An 18,085-nucleotide genomic window follows, 5' to 3' on the forward strand; every position below is an offset into this window, starting at 1 on the left:
TTTTTTTTTTTTGACAAAAAAACCCTTAAAGATTAAAATTCATTCATGGTTTTTATTAACAATTTTATCTTAGATTAAGGACTTCACCTACATTAAAGCAGACTTTCACTATAAAATACTGCAAAGCTAATTTTTTGACTTCCCCAAACATAAAACCAAACTCTGTATTGTAATCTAAGAAGCTACATGGAATGTCCCTCTCAAAAAAGACCCCTGAACCACCATTCCTGCCTACGGCCAATAGGTAGGTTCACTAGTACCTTGGCCAAGGAGCTGTAAAATGATAGGTTCTACAATAAGCCCAAGATTGGGTGAAGAAAGATCACTGTTTACCATTAAGCACTGTATACAGTGTAAACAGGGAGGGAGAGGACCCCGGGGCAGAGGCAGACCTTCTGGGGCCATAAAGGAGCATTATTACCAAAAGGAGATAAACCCCCATTCTTATAAATTCAGGATAGTTCATAGCTTCACACAGCATTTATTAAATTTCTCTCTAATGAACAAAAGGTTAATAGAAATAGTTTTAATAAACTAAAGTTAAAACACAGAAATTATAGGTTATCAAATAATGAAGAGGAAACTATTTTGTAATTATAAACTCACATAGGAGTTAAACAAAGACAAACAAAAACATGAACAAATTGTGGTATTGTACCTTCTGAAGACATGCGTTTAGGCATAGTAGAGACAGGAGCTGGAGAACCATGAGCAGAGGGGTGAGACGGGGGTCTGGATGGCCGCGAGGGGGGCCTGGAGGGCGGCCGTGTAGGGGTGGCTGCCCGAGGTGGAAGAGAGTTGGGACCTGACTGGTAGCGAGAAGGTGGGCGAGAGGAAGGAGATGGGCAAGGCGATGGCCAGGGAACACCTGACAGAACAAATGATATGAAGGAAAGTATAAAAACTAAAGAAAAAAATGAGGGAAAAAAGTAAACAGAAAAAAAAAGTAAAATGACAAAAATGATTTCTTGTACATTTTAACCCTTTGAGGACAGTCATTTGATTTGTGTTAAGTTTTAGCATAACTTAAACTGACATAAGTTCACATTTTACTTTAACCTCCTTAAAATTAAGTCTGTTTAAATGAATACACGTTCCCAAAGGGTTAATTAGGATCTACACATACTACTGAAGACAGTTAAGACTTTGCCTATTAATCCTGCTTCTATAACTGTTTCTCAGTTATCAATAGTTAAAAGGAATATAACATATACTAGATAATTTCACACAATAATTCACAAAACTCAGGAGTAAGATTATTTACATTAGTTTCAGCTTTTGAAAGATAATAAAAATAAGCAGCAGCAATTATATCCAATTAAAAATGCTGGTTTCCCATAACCAATTGTGATTTTGATCTAGTTTATACTTGAACGTAAGGTTCAGTTTCAAATCTCATTAAGCAAGTCCATATATGGAGAAATAAAACATCACTTCTATTTTCTAAAGTCACAGGAGTGACAAAGGTTAACATTCATTACCCTTTCAAAAAACATTTTAATCTTACCAAATTAGGGGGAAAAAAGGGATCTTCTATATAATTACGCAGTTTTTATTTATCTAAGAGATGATGAACTTATTTAACTAATCTAATAGACTGCTTAACACACATTGCAACTAGAGAGCAGTCATCACCAAATAAATTTACACTGATGGATATGCACAGGTCAAAATACAGCTAACATGTTAAAACAACATTATCACTTACCTTAATCTGAGGAAACAGTCCAGGTCTCCTCTCCATGGGGTTCCACACCCTTGAGTATCATATATTCCCCAGCCCACTTTAGGTTTTTTACTTTGAAAATTCTGTTTATGAACAACTAAAATTCTTTACTCAGTGCACAAAGAAATTTCACCCCCAATACCAAGTACAGAAAATACTCAAGAGTGTTCATTTGGAGAGGAATTCTGGAGAAAGACTCAGCGAAAACAAATGAAATTGGAAACTTAAGTGTTCTCTATTTCTCTTACTTTCCAAACTTAAATACCTAAAATTGAATGCCCACTTTTCTCAAGTTAGTAACATACTATTTCTATTATTAATTGTCATGTTTCCATACTGTCTACAGTACCGTTATCTAGTGTACCTGCCTTATATGGAAGATCCATGACCTATGAGCCAAATTCAATCTACATTTAAAGGTAGAGCAGAAAAATATCTCCCTACTAAAAATGCAAGTTTCTTTTACTTAAGCTAAACTCCACCCTTACATTAAGAGCTGGTTTTTTTTTTTAAACCATATTTCTTTCTTCATTTTCTTCACATGACTCTCGATCATGTCTTGTATTACAAGTTACCTCAAATCCTTTCTTGAAGTAAGCAGAATATAAAAACAAACAGTAAGTGAAAATGAATATATATTAACCACTAAGTGTTTCACAGATTAGGATTTTCCATATAAACTATGTGTAAATAATGTTATCATCCAGTGTTTTTAAAATTGAGAACCTATCTAAAGTTTCCAATTTCTTTACAAGTGGAGTGTTTTTTGGCCAAATGAATGTCTTCGGTTAAATTTAGCACTTCATCTTAATACATCATGCTAAATATATTCAATGACTTATACTAATTTTTACTAATTTTACTAATTTGATATCTACAAAGGCAAATTTAAACAATTTTGAAGTGAAAACTACTCCACAGAAATCATTAAAGGTGTGCATGTTCTTATCAATTATGTAAACTTGTAAATATTTTAAAAACTATATATTTTATCAATGACATTGACAAATTTGGTCAAAATACTTGCCTCCATTAACTACTCTTTGGTCTGAACCAGAATTCGGGTTGAAATCTGAAGTGTGAGAGGTGGATCTTGACGGCATGGAGCCCGATCCAGGCTGGCCCATACGCGGTGAATTCTGTCTCCCACTTCCCCAGGATATGACTTCTCTATTTCTTTGTCCAGGAGGAATATATTTATTTTCCCTGAAAATAAGAGATCCTCTAAATCATTTTATCCTAACAGGTACCAGGCCCATGATACAAATCTAAAAGTAATTTGGGCAGAAGAGAATGAATGCTTGTTATAAAAAAGTTAAACACTAACCCAAACTGCCTCCCTCTCGGACACCTCTCTTCTTCCATCTTACCCTGAATTCTAACCTCTGGACTTTCCTTTCCCTCAGATTCTCCTTCTAAGCACAAAGTTTAACCGATGTGTATTCATTCTCATCCCACCTGGCCTCTTTATGGCCGATTTTACCAATCATGGTATATCGTCCCACAACTGTCTTGTTCCTTGACTTTCTCTACTTTGTTTTCTCTGAGATCTCTTTTCTCTGTCTAGTCATTGGTTTTTCATGGCTTCAATATCAGCAAAGCTGATAAATCCCAAATCCACACTGCCAGTCCCAGTCTCAACATCTCCCACTGAACACTTTAATTCAAATCACCAGACCACGCTGTGAGCATCTTGAAGACAGAATGTCTATCTTCCTCTCCCAGGTATATAGCAGGTGCTTCTCTACACATTTATGAATAAATAAATAAAAGACTTTTGAGCCCCTCAAATGCAATCAATTGCACAAATGGACTCACTGCACCTCCCCTCAAACTTGCTCCATGTGTTCAATTGCCATAACAGTACAACCATCAGTCCATTTAATTTCAAATAAACCTCAGGGTCACCTCTGGTTTTTCTAACCATTCTATCACCAGCCCTGGTCTAGCTGGTTACCAAGTTCTCATACTGAACTATTTCTAAACACTACCTAGCCTCCATGTTTTAGCCAGTTCTTAACGTCCCAGAGTTTGTTCATACCATCCACTGCCTACAAGGTACTTTTACGTGACACAGTCCTTTCCTACTCAGTTCCTATCACCAGCTACCACCATTGCATCCTCAACATGCACCCTGTATTCCAGACATATGACGTAACTAGCCTTTTCTTCTGCTGGCCGGTTCTCTCATGTCTTTTCACTATGTGAGGAATTCTCTCTTACTTTTCTTAGAGTAGAACACAGAGTTACTATCCTAGCACAAAACGTCATCTCCTCTGACCCTACGGATTATGCTACTTTCTCCTCACTCTGGGTTTTGCTAGTACTTTGAACACAACTCTAATCTAAATGAGCTCTTCCAGATCTTGGCTTGCTCATCACTGCATATCCAACAGTTGGCTCCACAGAGCTAACACTCCAAAAACATTTTCCAAGATTACTATAATCTTTTCTCTAATAGAATCTTAAACCAATTCCATTTGCATTCACTACCTAAGCTACATTAAAGGAAGATGAAATATAATAATACGCCTTCTCACACAGACCTTGAGTTGTGTATCCAAAATACTGCATCATGATTTCCTTTAAATACCTAGTGTTTATGTTGTGGCCCTCACGTTCACTGGAATTTCTCTGAACTGCTGTGTATTTTTCTTCTTCGCTCCTATCATCATTTTCTAGGGCCACCCGGGCTTTGTACTGGGCACTTGATTCGATTTCTTCTGCTAACTGGTTTGCTCTTGCTTCTCGTTTTAAAAATTCTTCCGAATTATCCCTTTCCAAGGGCACCCTGAAACACAAGGAAAAGAAAAAGCAAAGTGAGTGCTTTAAAGTCAAATTTAAATATCTGTCACAAGCAACACTTAAGAGTTTAGAATTTGAAATGCTGTTAAAACTGTAAGAGAGTTATACTAATCTATTTATTTATAAATAAAAATTTGAATTGCTACCTTTTCCCTAGAAGAATATAACATTTCCAAAACTGGTTAAATTGACTATTCCCTCTTAACCTCTACACTTGAAAATTTAGAGTTTTTACAACTTAAAAGCAAAACAAAAATAAAATTTGTTTAGAGCATAAATTTAAGATATAGGTAAACTACATGTATTCACTGTTGCAATGGGAATTTATCAGCCTAAGTAGTAACAGGATATTGCTTTCACAAAATCGTTTAATTTAAAATTCAATAGAAACGTTTATTCAACATCATAATTTAAGTTGACAAAAATCAAAGACAAACACTAAAAGCAAATTTTGAACTTACGTATATGAAGATAAACTGCTATCATATGTAGACACTACACCATAATTTTCTTCATTATATCGAAACATATCGTTGGGATCCCATCCATTAGACTAGAAGAAAATGAAGCTCATTTTTCAAAATGACAAAGCATTTGCCTTTTTTAATTCAATTACAATCAATATCTACATTAACAATATCAATTATACTAGCAAATTTAAAAAGTAGGCAAAAATTCCCCTTGGAAATGTTTTAAGGAAAAATTTTTCTTACACACATTGGCCCCTACAAGTTGGTTAAATAACTATATGAAACAATTATTTGAGAGGTTATTAGTAAAAGTTTGGAACATTTTAGTTACTTCATAAAATATGATCCTTTAGGTCAATGTTCTCTCCTTTCTCTACTCCTTAACAGCCACCTTTTTATGAGGTATTCACCAGAAACCTTCCTGAGTTGACTGAAGGTCTGTGCAGGACAAGGGGTACTTTTTGACAGCCAAAAATATTTCCAGTGTTTTGGGGAAAGGAAAAGAGAAGCCAAAGCCATCCCACAGCTTTCCCTGCTGCATCACTATTTTAAGGTGGAAGGATGGTACTAGATCCCCTGCCATCCTCTCTTTCCTCCTAGGCATGCTCAAAGAGAAAGCAGCATGATAGAGTGAATAGGCAATCACTGAACAAAGTCTCAACAGCTGAGTTTTAGAAATCGCTTTGCTATTAGCAGCTGTGAGTCCTTGGCAAAGAAATTCTGAGCCTTGGTGCCCTAACCTGTAACCTCAGTGTAGATAACTCTACAACTCTATGAGAAAACTACCCTCTCAGAAACTAAACTATATTCTTCAATATGTAAAAATCAACCAATCAGGGGCAGAAGCTGGAAGAATCTTCGTGGTAAATATTAACGTCTATTGTTTCAACTCCTCTTTGAAAGATTCACACTGGTAGAAAGGGCCAAAATACAGTACATAATTGTTATCCAACTCAGAAGAAAGGACACAGAATCATCCAAACAATACTGATGACAACTTCAACACCAAAACTTGCCTCCAAGGTCACCTATCAATCTTGGGTCCTTCTGTACTATTTCAGATAAAACTATAATATAATTCCACTACTAAAGCAAATCCTTATGCCTAACACATGGGCAGGAAATTACAGTTACCTATGGAGACTTTAAAATTATTTAAGTAGTATATGCTCCAGGTAAAAAGTCTAAACCGTGCGGGAAGACATCCAATAAAAAGAAACCGTCTTCTAATCCCAGTGTGCATAACCACTATTAACTTCTTGGGCACAATCCAGACATTCTCTATGCATATATAAGAATAGAATCAGCCCTCTTTTTAAAAAAATTCACATAGGATCTTCTTGCTCTGCAACTTGCTTTCTCTTATGTCTTGGATATCTTTCCATTATCAGAATACCATCCTATTTTGTGGACATACAGTATTTCAATTGAATGATGGTACCATAAATCTATTTAACTTACACCCTACTGATGGACAGCTAGGATGTTTCCAACTTTTCACTATTAGAAACTGCTGCAAAACACATTCTCATACACAATTATTTGCATGTCTTATGGATATAGTACGGCAAAAAAAAATTCTCAGAGGTAGAATTACTAGACCAAAGTGTATGTACATTTTAAATTTTGATAAATATTGCCAGAATGCTCTCTAGAAAGCAACTATCAATTTACCCACCTACCAATAAAAATATGCTTCTCCATAGCCTCCACACAGGTTACGTGCTACACAAACCTGAGAACCTTTGCATTAGGTTATAAGATTTTTTAAAGTTTGAAAGTTTATTTAAAACTGAGTACTGACTTAAAGATCAAACACAGATTTGTTACAAAAACTTCTCTGTAATATTCAGTGAAAGATTCTTCATCTAATTCAAATTTTGCTATCTAAACACTCATTTTTGACAAGATACTTTACTGTCTATCTCTACAGTTTAGAAACATAATTTAAAGAACCCTAAAGACAATCTTATTAAGCATTTGATTTATAAATGATATATTATGGGAAAAATAAAAATTATGCTGAGAGGCTTTTAGAAATAGTAGATTTTTGTGGAGAATGATTCTAATTTTAAGACCAAGGAATTTATTTATTGCTTTAATTCTAATGTTACCTGACTGTATATCTTAATAATTAATACCTCGTCCTCAGACAAGTCTAAAAGTCCTACTTTGACCTCACCTTTAGGTAGAGTCAACAGACAATTAAGATAGTACTTGCCTTAGGCTGCCTTATTCTACAGAGCATTCAAAGCAAGATATGCTGGCATTTCCAGTTTCCCATGGTTTCAATTTAAATTTGTAAATTGCTTATTATGACTTACTTTAAAACACAGAAATAGTCGTAAGCATCCCAAAGAAACATTTTTCTGTATTACTATGAGTGTGTGTGTGTACATGTCTATTATACATTAAGACTACTGCTTTATATACTCACAACAACAACAATATACTTAAATTAAAACCAAGTGAAAGGATGTCACACATCACATGGTCATAGTCTGATACTAATTCAAAGATTTTACTTACGACATCATTTTCCAAAGCTTCCAGTTCCTCACTGGTAGTGAGTTCACCAGCATCCCAGGGCTCCAGGTCCTTCTCTTTGTGTTCACCATTCACTTTAGCACTGATAGCAGAGTCAGTAAAAGCATCTGCAAAGGGTGGTTTTGATTGAAAGATCATATGACCAATTGGACAATGGGCTACACTATACACACACAAATTATTAACAAAGATGTATTCTAACAAATTATGAAAGGTGATTCTCTGATATAGAAAGAGTAACATTTATTAACAGTATGCTTTTGGATGTGTAATGCTTCTCATACTATAACCTTCAAAAAAACCTTCAGTAAATGGCATCATAGATCATTAATGAAGGTATGTTTTCCCATACAATTTTAAGCCACATGAAATGTTTTAATGTATTCACAAGCCATTAAATTATATTAAAAATAATTACTTTGTGTTTCAGAAGTAATCTAACTTTCAGAAAATTTCTATCAATCCATCTAAAACAACATCTCGTTTCTAGTTAATTAGATATACCCTCAGAGCTCCTGCAGCCAAACAAATGATTTTTTTTAACTTTCCAAATCCATGTCTATATGCAGGCATCAGTATCCTAACACACTCTTGCCATTAGTAATTAAAGCCATTCTAGGTGACCCATCTCTTCAAAGAACTCATTTTCCCTATAGTCGCTCTATTACAAAGTTCAGGATCTACAGTGTTACCTGTCCCTAGAAGGTTCAGGTGGCAAGCCTATCTGGACTTCCTATCAACTTTCTCACTTATTGTCCTCTCCCCCTCTGATAATGTTACTGAGGACCTCCAGCTAGCTTGTGAAAGAAACGTGGTATCAGTATATTTGGCTGACAGGTACTATCTATCTCATTACTGCTATACAGCAAAGGAAAATTTTCTCTAGTTGAAAGTTAGGAAGCAGCTAAATAAAGGTCCACTTGGGCAATGATGGCGTTAGAAAATGCTTTAGAGATAAAGGTTTGCATTAAAATGGTTGGACCCATACATTATGATACAGCCCAGGGCTAGCCAGTGACAATTCTGTTGATCTGGCTCTGATGGAGATTACTGGCTCCCACTCATTGTGCCCTCACCCTTACTGCAAGCTGTAACCAAGGAGGAAAAGGAAGGAAAGAATCAACAGCTGTGTCTCCTTCAAAAGAGACAATTCCAGAAGGATTTTTGATTTGGTACTGCTTCTATAACTACCATGAACTCCCCAGTGGGCAAGGTGATGTCAAAATAGGAAATCTGAGCCAGCAAATTTAAGGATGGCACTATGAGCCTAGCTAGCTCTTACCTCCTCTCATCCCAAACTAAGGGTAGACAGCTGTGTATGGGTGTGTACACACACACTAGGAAATAAAAGCATAATTGCAACAATGGGCTTAGCTGCTAGCTCTACCAAGAGTATGGCTCCTGTTGCCAGCGATTAGAAGAGCCAAGGCATCCTGAGTGGAATCCCCAGGGCAGCAGGCTTAAGCTGGGAGTAGGGTGGAGTTGTCACTGGAAGATGACTGCATTTTGGAAAAGCTTTCTAAGAGGTTCTAACAGACTGATGCTGTCTTCAGCTGGAAGTCACTGACGGCCCTAAAAACTTGGCTTTACATGATGACACTCACATGAGTCAAGTCCAACTCTATATCATCTTAAAGTTACAGAAATTCTTGGTAAAAATTAATTTTGCCATGTGTACTTCCAAGAAAACATCAAATAGTAACTTATGTGAGGATGCCGAAATTCCCCAATTTTCATAAAACTACAACAGAAAACTATACTATAGGAAAATTCCAAGCCAGTCGTGTTTTCTGCAAGAAGCAGCAGGATTATTAATTTATATTTAAAATCGTGTTAATGTTTTAATCACGCTAGTTTTTGAAAAGCATATATTTCAATGCATAAACTACATACTTAGATGGAAACCCAGCATTAAAGTTAACACTGTTTATTTCCAAAACTAGAGCTCGAAGCAGCAAGATTTTTTTTTTTTTTTACAGAGCCACATAAATGGACTTTTTCTCACTGCAAGGTATATGTGTGTATCTAAGTCAAAGTATTTAGGAAAGACTAGAGACTGAGCCAAGCTGTTCTGAAATTGAAAGACTGAAATATACAAGAAAAATAGCTTAACTATACTTTTATTGGTGTTATTCTAAACAAAATCAGAAAGACTCCCCAAATGGGAGCCAATGTGAAAAAGCAATCATCTAATACTGAACCAAATTTCACTCTCTAATCACAATTTAGGTTGTATTAAAAGGCCATTTATTAAGTCACCCTTTTCTTTCAATATATTTTTAACCTTATATCTTCTGTTTACAATACTAACCTTGTAAAAAGAATTAACTACTCATATGTGTTACTTAGCATTATGGTTTTCTTTCAAGGCAGAAATGGGGTAAAGGAAAATGCAAAAGTGTGTTCCCGTTAAATGATATTTCTTAAATTAAAATTTCCCCAAAAGAAAGTCCTTAATTTTTAAAGATGAGTAAAGAGTTTAGGAAAAGATGTACAAAAGATGTGCAGAAGTGAAGAGTCAGCACAAAATGAGGTTATAGTGTCAGGATGCTGAGGAAAACCCTGGCCATAACTACTGTATGTCAACAATGTATTATGAGCTAGAAGGAAACAAGACCTGGATATTCCACACTATACTGCTACCAATATCTCCTACTGTAAATTCTGAAAATGCTATTTTACTACAAGCTGTATTTGGATTTTTAAAAAACATTGTTGGTATTAAATACTACAATGTTGTAGCGAGAATTTCTGCAAAATTCAGTAGATCAACTGGCTATAATTGCAATTGTGAGGATTTGCATGCAGATTTTTCTAATGCAGTAAGTCAGAGAACATTAATTTTCCATTATCCTTTATGGTAGGAAACAAAAAGCATTATAAAAGCAAGATGCAAGAACACAGAGTGACTGTTAGAAAAAGGTTACCTGTTTCTGAAGGAACTATAGGTACAGAAAGAAAAAAAGAAAAATAAAAATTATCAGATAAAATAATAGATATAAATTCGTCATGTTTTTCATTCCCTGCCATATAAACATCAAATTCACAAAAATTTCTAGACTAGAGGAGAAAAGGGTACAAACTATTATCCGTCCCACCAACCCCCCATATATACTACCCCCACAGTAGGTGGGCTCTCAAAACCTTCCCTTCCTTATGGGCAGAAACCTAGTCATTTTGGGCCAGTAGTGCCACCTGGTGGTGATCAGGAAGAAATGACATCTCAACCGCTCCATCCCCTCTTCTCATGTGTATCCCTCAGCCCCACACCCAGGAAACAGGATAGCTGCTCTGCTCCTCAACTTCTATCAGTCAATTATGACTCTGAAAAATCACTCAAAGTTGTCTGAGAATGTTTTAAAGGGCCAGAATAGTGGTAAAATTAAGTTAAATGCTAGTGATACACTATAAATTAATAAAGTAATTTATTAAAACTAAAAAGTGACATAAAACTAGATGAAATTTGAAAATCATTATTGGACTTAACATCAGAAACCCTCGAATATGCTTTCAGAAGTTTTCACCAAAATCCTCAGCTATCCATTTCATCTCTTGATTAAATACGTTTTATTCTCTAACATTGAAATTATAAATGAAAAAAATTATTTCAATATAATACTGTTTTGTTTTGATCAATTAATAGTGACTTTTTCCCAACGATTTAAAAAAAATATATTTTCTCATCATATGCCATCAGTTATACATGAACCAATCTGTACACCCTAGAGCATCAGTTATAGTGGGTGCCAATCTCAGAACCGAGAGACCATTTTTTAGCATTCATTATCATTGAGTTTTGATGAACTAGGGATTCACATTTGTCTAAGATGCAATCTCTGCCTTTTCGGGCAGGAGCTCCCAGGTACAGAAGAGTAGTTACAGACGTGAGGCAAATCTTTTAGAATCAAATGTAAAGAGTGCTAAAGTTTAATTAGAACATAGTTTTGAGGAGCAAAGGCTGTGGCTTTAAATGTGACAGCTTATCAAGGCCTTCAAAACCACAAGCAAGAATTAAATAGAAGGAAGTAAAGGGGCTGTAACTAACATAGACGAGAGTAGCATTAAAAATAAAATTTCTCATCTATGGCCATGCCACCCTGAATGCGCCCGATCCCGTCTGATCTCGGAAGCTAAGCAGGGTTGGGCCTAGTTAGTACTTGGATGGGAGACCACCTAGGAATACCAGGCACTGTAGGCGTAAAACTAAACGAACAAAAATAAAATTTCTCGGAACTGCACACAAGTACATAGGCTTCCCCAGGAAGGTGGAATTTGGGGCTAGGGATGAAATTACCTTTCCATTTTACATTCATCTGTTTTAATAAACTTTTACACTCTAAGTATATATTAAACCATGTGTTTTGCTATATAGAAAATATTTAAAAATACAGTATTAAAGAACAGCATAAAAAACAAGATAAGGATTATAAACAATAAGGGTCAAGGAGACAAGTGGAGGCAACATCCTCAAGCAGGAGGGAGAGAAAAGTACAAGAGAGGGCTGCAGGGAGCACACAAGAAGTCTCTAGATTAGGGATTTTTCATCTTTGTGCTTTGATTCATGTACCCCTTGGCATTTGGGGGATGCTTATGGATTTAGTTGCATAAAATACACAGGAAATCAAAGGAGATAATTATAATGAAATGCAGTTATCAAAAACAAAAAACAAATCTGTGCCACAATTTACATGCTTCTTTATTAATATAGTAAACAATAAGATCTAACAGCAAAGCTAACAACTACTGTAATTTTTTTTTTTTTAAATGCCTACAGCACTCGGTCTTCCTAGGTGGTCTCCCATCCAAGTACTAACCAGGCTCGATCCTGCTTACCTTCCAAGATCTGACACTGGGCTTGTTCAGGGTGGCATGGCCATAGACCATGGACTGTGGCTCCACTGGGGTACGAACCCAGGATGTTCTGCATGTAAAGCAGACATGATAACCGCTACACTATGGAACCACGTCCAACTACTGTAATTTTAAAGAAGGAACAAACAATACTTTGAGATATCTACATCCATAAAGTTAACTGAGTTCTACAGGTGCTAAAAATCACAGATATTGCTCATACTAGTGGTTTACTGATCACTTTAATAAGGGAAAGAAATGCTAAATTTCAATCAAAGGTAAATGAAAATAAAGATGTAATATTTTTTCCCATCCAAGTTCATCGATGCTCTGAATCCTCTCTATAAACCATTTGCAAATCCATGGATCCAGGTTAAGGACTCTGCCTCTACATTCTAAAAAGCAGGAAGAATGAATCCTGCTGTGGATAAAGGAAATGAGGTAAATGGAGTGAGAGACTGGAGGAGGTGGTCATTAAGGTTGCAGAAATAGGTTTAAAAAAAAAAAGAAGTCTGCTGAGCTCTCCTGAAGCTTCAGCAAGAACCAGGAACCCTACATTCCTAAGTAACCAGCACCACAGAGGGATTTTCCTCAGTCACACCCAGCAGGCTGGCTTCAGGAATAGACAAAGAGGAGTTTAAAAATGGAAGGCCAGGGGAAGATCAAACAAATGGCCCCATTTTTTCCATTTAAAAAATTAAAAAAAAAAAAAAAAAAAGGAAGTAAAGGGAAGAGTCAGAGAGCCCTGTGAAGGACAAAAAGAAAGGGAATAGAAAGTAAAGGTTAAGTTGGCTATGGTCAGAGGAGGTCTTGAAGGGCATTCTGGAAGAGCAGCAGTTACAAGCGGTTAAATCATGAAAGCAGTCTGCTAAAATGGGATGGAAATAAAAGGCACTGAAGTAACAGAGCTTAGAAGGCTAAGTTTCTATAGGTATAGTGTTATGTTCCAAATGGCCAATTTGAAAATAAATTTTTGTAAAATCTACCATTTGCAAACTAATATTGGAAGGTATCCAGGTCCCAGCCATAAAACTATGGAAACTGGAAAGCACTCCAAAGGTATATACCTCTCTGTTCTAAATATCAAGACTTTATAGTTACGTTACGAAATATACCAGATAACAGCACTTGCCTATTAAAAATGCAGGAATAGATACTGTTCATTTTGAATGACCACACTACTTTCTAATTGTAATTCTGGGCCTATCAAGAATAACTATTTAATATTTAAAAGTCAGAAGCAGTTTGATGTACCATGGAGGTAAGTTATATAACCATAAAATTCAAGTATTTGAGGTTAGTCCATAAAGTCAGTCCTAAAGTTTTTCCTTCAACTGGAAACTTTTTAGGAGAGAATGAATCAGGAAGAGCTAGTACAAAGAAATGAATACATAACAGGTCATCCTGACTTCACAAACGGGAGGGTCAAGACAAACAACCAGGATCTATCTCTGTAGCACATGTACCCCGAACAGGCAACGGAGGTTTCCCTGCTTATAATCTCTTCTTGTCCCAGCAGCTGAAATTTTTGACCAAACACCATTCTTTAAAAATTTTTAAGTTTTTATGCATATAAAATAAAAGCCAGCAGTGGCAAAACCTTGACTTCCCAGTAGATGGCGATGTTACAAATGTTAGTAGTAATAAAGTTTAAAATGGGAAACGGAAATTCTTGTCTAACTTTAGTTGAACTGGCACTTGTTTTCAAAACTTTCAAGTAACAATGGTCACAACACGGGTGGCTGCTTCCATCTGTCAGGTACATTGCTCTGCATCTGAATCAATAAATGCATATTTGACTGATAATATATCAAATCAGTGGCCATAACCTTATGTAATCACCTGGTTTATATTAACCTGAAATAAAGCTACCTAGATAACGTCTTTGTACACTGCCTTGTTTAAAGATAGTAATAAAACAGGCTTTCTTAAAGATGGTGCTTACTGGTCTCAGAAACTCAATCACACAGATAACTTACTGCTTTAAGTCATCTCTTCTCTTTTTAAATGACAACCAATGGTAAAATCAGTACAACTTCAAGGCTACAAAGCCTCAAATTCCTACATTCCTGCAAGAGAAAAGCTACATAAAACAGATTTTATCATGGACGTGAATAACTTTTGTGATCTGACATTTAATCATATTGAAATAAAGATTGTAATGCTTATGAAGTACCTTGGAAAGATTCAAAAGAGTTGTCCTCCACTTAAAAGCACAACTACACACTTTTTACAAATCCTACACAATTTCAAAATGCAGCATTTAAAAAAAGTGTGAAGTTTTTCTCTTCCCGGAGCTATACGCAACTATGAGGAAAATGTCAATTATTCTCAGTTCTCTGAAAGCAAAATATAACCTAAAGCAGTAGTTACTTTTGACTGTGATCTCCATGAAAAATTTCTGAGTTTTTAACTCAAAGTAAATTTACCACTCAAGAGAAAAAAATGTCAGAGCCTTGACAACTAAACTGAGTGGAGGCTATCAGGACAGCTGAAGTAGGCAAGAGATCTGAAGGATGCCAGCTTCAAAAGTGCAAATACTTCTGTGCTTTTGTAAAAAGTACTTTTAGTACAGGGAAAGCAGAAGTAATGAGCTCTAAGAAACAATAAGCCACTTGAAAAAGTTCTTTCCTGAGCAACAAGCAGCTCCAAAGAAAACGACAGTATGTCATTTTAAGTCTTTAGTTTTAGTCCAAATATCATCTGCTCTGTTAAAACTAATTAAAAATGGGGGGCGGGGGGAACCGCTATTGTTAAAATGAAACCAAACCACCCAAATCATTTTTTTTTCTTTTCTGAGATCTGACCTAAGTATACTTTTGACCAAAGTCTGGAAAGAATCAACTGACATGCAAAAGCAAACCACAAAGTACTGTTTTTGTTAAAAGTACAGTTTGCAATTTAATTTGTCTGTCCCTCTTATGGAAACCAATGGAATAGCCTAGAATATGACTAGAAAACAGAACAGACATCTCAATCAATGCACCACGTAGAAAGCATAGGGTAGAGGGTTTCATAAGTGACCATACAAATGCTTTTGATGTTATAATATTTGATGAAAAGTTTGAATAAAGTGCTTGGAGCCTGTAGTTCTATTTAGGCATCGCCAATATACATTAATAATGAAGCTCCAGAATGCATTAATAATGAAGAAACCTCGTATTCTTCCCATATAAAATGAATAATTAAATTTTATAGTACTATGATAAAATGAGATAAAAACAGAAAAATATCCGAGAGAAAAATACAACCTACTTAAATATGAAAAGGCAGTTCTTATTTTCCCTACTAATAAACTCTATTTGTGAGATGTACAAATTGAATTCTCTAGTTAAAACTTTAGGCAAAATATTTTTAAGATAAAGTATTTCATCTTAGTTTTAGTAAGCTCACTAGTAACATAAAAGGCATTATAATTAGTAATTTAACATTTGAAAAGCAATTTTCTTAAAACCTAAACTAGTTAAATTAAAATCTGAGCTGAAATTGTTCAGGAATGTTATCATTTAAAATGCTACTAAATTAACCAAGTACTGGAGGAACAAAAATTTAAACCCACAAACCAGAGCCTTTGACAGATCTGAATGAAGATTAATAGCCAAGACTCCACAGGATCAAACACACGCCCAATTCAACAGCAAAGCCAAATCAGGGTAACACAGAAGAACAGGAGAAAAATAGAAGACCACTTCATGAGGTTTGTTGTATTTAAAAAACAAGGTGAAAATTCCCCCTTACATATTACCTTATGAACTTCAGATTCCACAAAGTGTTAGATTTCTAATTCTCACATTATCTCCAAAGGACATTAGAAGAAATTTCAACAAAGATGCCAATAGAAAGATATACTTTGTGGTGTGGGGGCATCAGGGGGTGAGCTCTCTGTTTTCACTTCTTTGGGCTCCTGGTTCAGAGCCTTACTCTGAGGGGAAAGAGGAGCCTTTAGTCTGTGCCATCTCAAAGAGCAGCTGGAGTTTTGTACAAAATGCTGTTTTCCTCTCAAAAGAAAGGAAAAGGGAATAATGTACTTTTGTAGAAAATTTAGGGCAAAAAAAAAAAAAAAAAAAATTCAGAAATATTCAGGAATCAAAAACCAGAATTTGGGAACTGGATTGCCAGTGCTATTAGCCAGCATTGTAGTCTTTTTTACAAAAACTCACAAACTTTTAGCAAAAGTGTTCTTAAAAAGGTAAAGAAGCTAGTAAATGAAATTAATTCCAGTACTTATAGCTATAGGAATACCTTTCTGAATCCTTTGCAAATACATAAAAGAGTTTACAGATTTAGACTGTTCTTTCCTAATGTAAATCAGAACAACAGTTCAAATGCCCATGCTCACTTAAAACTCTGCCATGACCGATCTGGGTAAAAAAAAGTAATCAATTTCTATTTAGTCAGAACAGAAATTAAAATGGAGACAATTTATCCACATTCTTTCACTGCTCTGCTTGATTACTAGTTTTAATGTATTTGCTATTCATAAGACTCCACTGAGACTGTACAGAGCAAGAGAAAAAACTAAAATCAGTTAACTGGGTATACTAGCATCACACATTACTACCTAGTAAACTCTCTTCCTAAAAACATCCTGGACACATCTGAATTACCTCCTAGGGAGTTTAAGAATGCTACTTGTTTTTCACTTAAACTGTCCCACTAGCTGAGTATGTCATTTTCTCAGTCCCTCACTATCATTAGGTAGAATTAATCTTTCTCCTTTTCCCATTCGCTGGTTGATAGATGAAAAAACCATATTCCACTGTTTTGAAACTATTCTGTAAAATTTCTTTATTCTATTTTTCAGTGTGGAGCATGTTTCCTAAAATTTATGGTACTTCTGCACACATGTAATTTTTTTATAATCAAATATTTCAATCTTTTACTTTACAAATTTTTTTATGCCTACAGCACCTGGTCTTCCTAGGTGGTCTCCCATCCAAGTACTAACCAGGTCCGACCCTGCTTAGCTTCCAAGATCAGACATCTGGCTTGGTCAGGGTGGCATGGCCAGAGACCATGGACCATGGCTCCACTGGGGCACAAACCCAGGACCTTCTGTGTGTAAAGCAGACATGCTAACCACTACACTATGGAATCGCGTCCTACTTTATGAATTTTTGCTTTGGTGGTCATGCTTATGAAGTCTTTCTCCATCTCAAAATGATATAAATTGGTAGATTTGCTCTAGAATTTCTAAGTAGTTTTTAAAAATACTTTCCTCTTTAATCATTTAGTTTTTATTTTGGTGACAGGTATGAAGTAGGAGTCTAATTCCCCCCAAATGTTGTCTCAATACCATTTACTGAATAACTCACCTTAACTCCAGATTTAAGTGTTATCTGTTATCACCTATTAACAAAATACCCACATGAATTTTGTGTTTTTTTGGATGCTCTGTTCTTTGCCAGTTTGACAACTATGTTGTAATCTAATACATTATACTGTTTGGTGAGGCAAGTCTTCGTTCATGACTCTCATACAAAATTTCCTAAATTCTTCTGTTAATACATATAACCTTATAAACTTTAGAATCATTGTCAATTTCTACAAAAATAGAGATATTATCTTTACAGATTACTTTGAGAAGAACAGGCAACTTTACAGTGTTATATATTTCTCATCAAAGTATGGCATGTTTCTCCATTTAGTCAAATCTTTTGTCCTTCAGAAATGTTTTTGGAGTCTT

The 18,085-nt window shown here is 35.4% G+C and overlaps 1 protein-coding gene and 1 non-coding gene across 7 annotated transcripts in view; one reads left to right on the top strand and one right to left on the bottom strand.

Annotated features, from left to right (window-relative positions):
• The window catches only part of ATXN2 (ataxin 2), a 66,075-nt gene that overhangs the window by 38,758 nt on the left and 9,232 nt on the right, over nt 1-18,085 (bottom strand). For 5 of the 6 annotated variants that reach the window (XM_015587926.2, XM_015587930.2, XM_015587925.2 and 2 more), the window contains exons 5-9: nt 7,531-7,655; nt 4,993-5,084; nt 4,320-4,517; nt 2,754-2,932; nt 659-868 (exon numbers count right to left, since the gene is read on the bottom strand). In XM_015587926.2, the coding sequence (XP_015443412.1) occupies nt 659-868; nt 2,754-2,932; nt 4,320-4,517; nt 4,993-5,084; nt 7,531-7,655 (804 nt within the window). The remainder of the gene's footprint in view (nt 1-658; nt 869-2,753; nt 2,933-4,319; nt 4,518-4,992; nt 5,085-7,530; nt 7,656-18,085) is intronic. The other variant, XM_015587928.2, reaches the window with a different exon arrangement.
• Nucleotides 11,628-11,746, top strand: LOC112478401. Its single transcript, XR_003045822.1, has one exon. It is a non-coding gene; the product is annotated as a 5S ribosomal RNA (ribosomal RNA).

Source organism: Pteropus alecto, unplaced genomic scaffold (genome assembly GCF_000325575.1).
Source record: "Pteropus alecto unplaced genomic scaffold, ASM32557v1 scaffold213, whole genome shotgun sequence".
Taxonomy (NCBI): domain Eukaryota; kingdom Metazoa; phylum Chordata; class Mammalia; order Chiroptera; family Pteropodidae; genus Pteropus; species Pteropus alecto.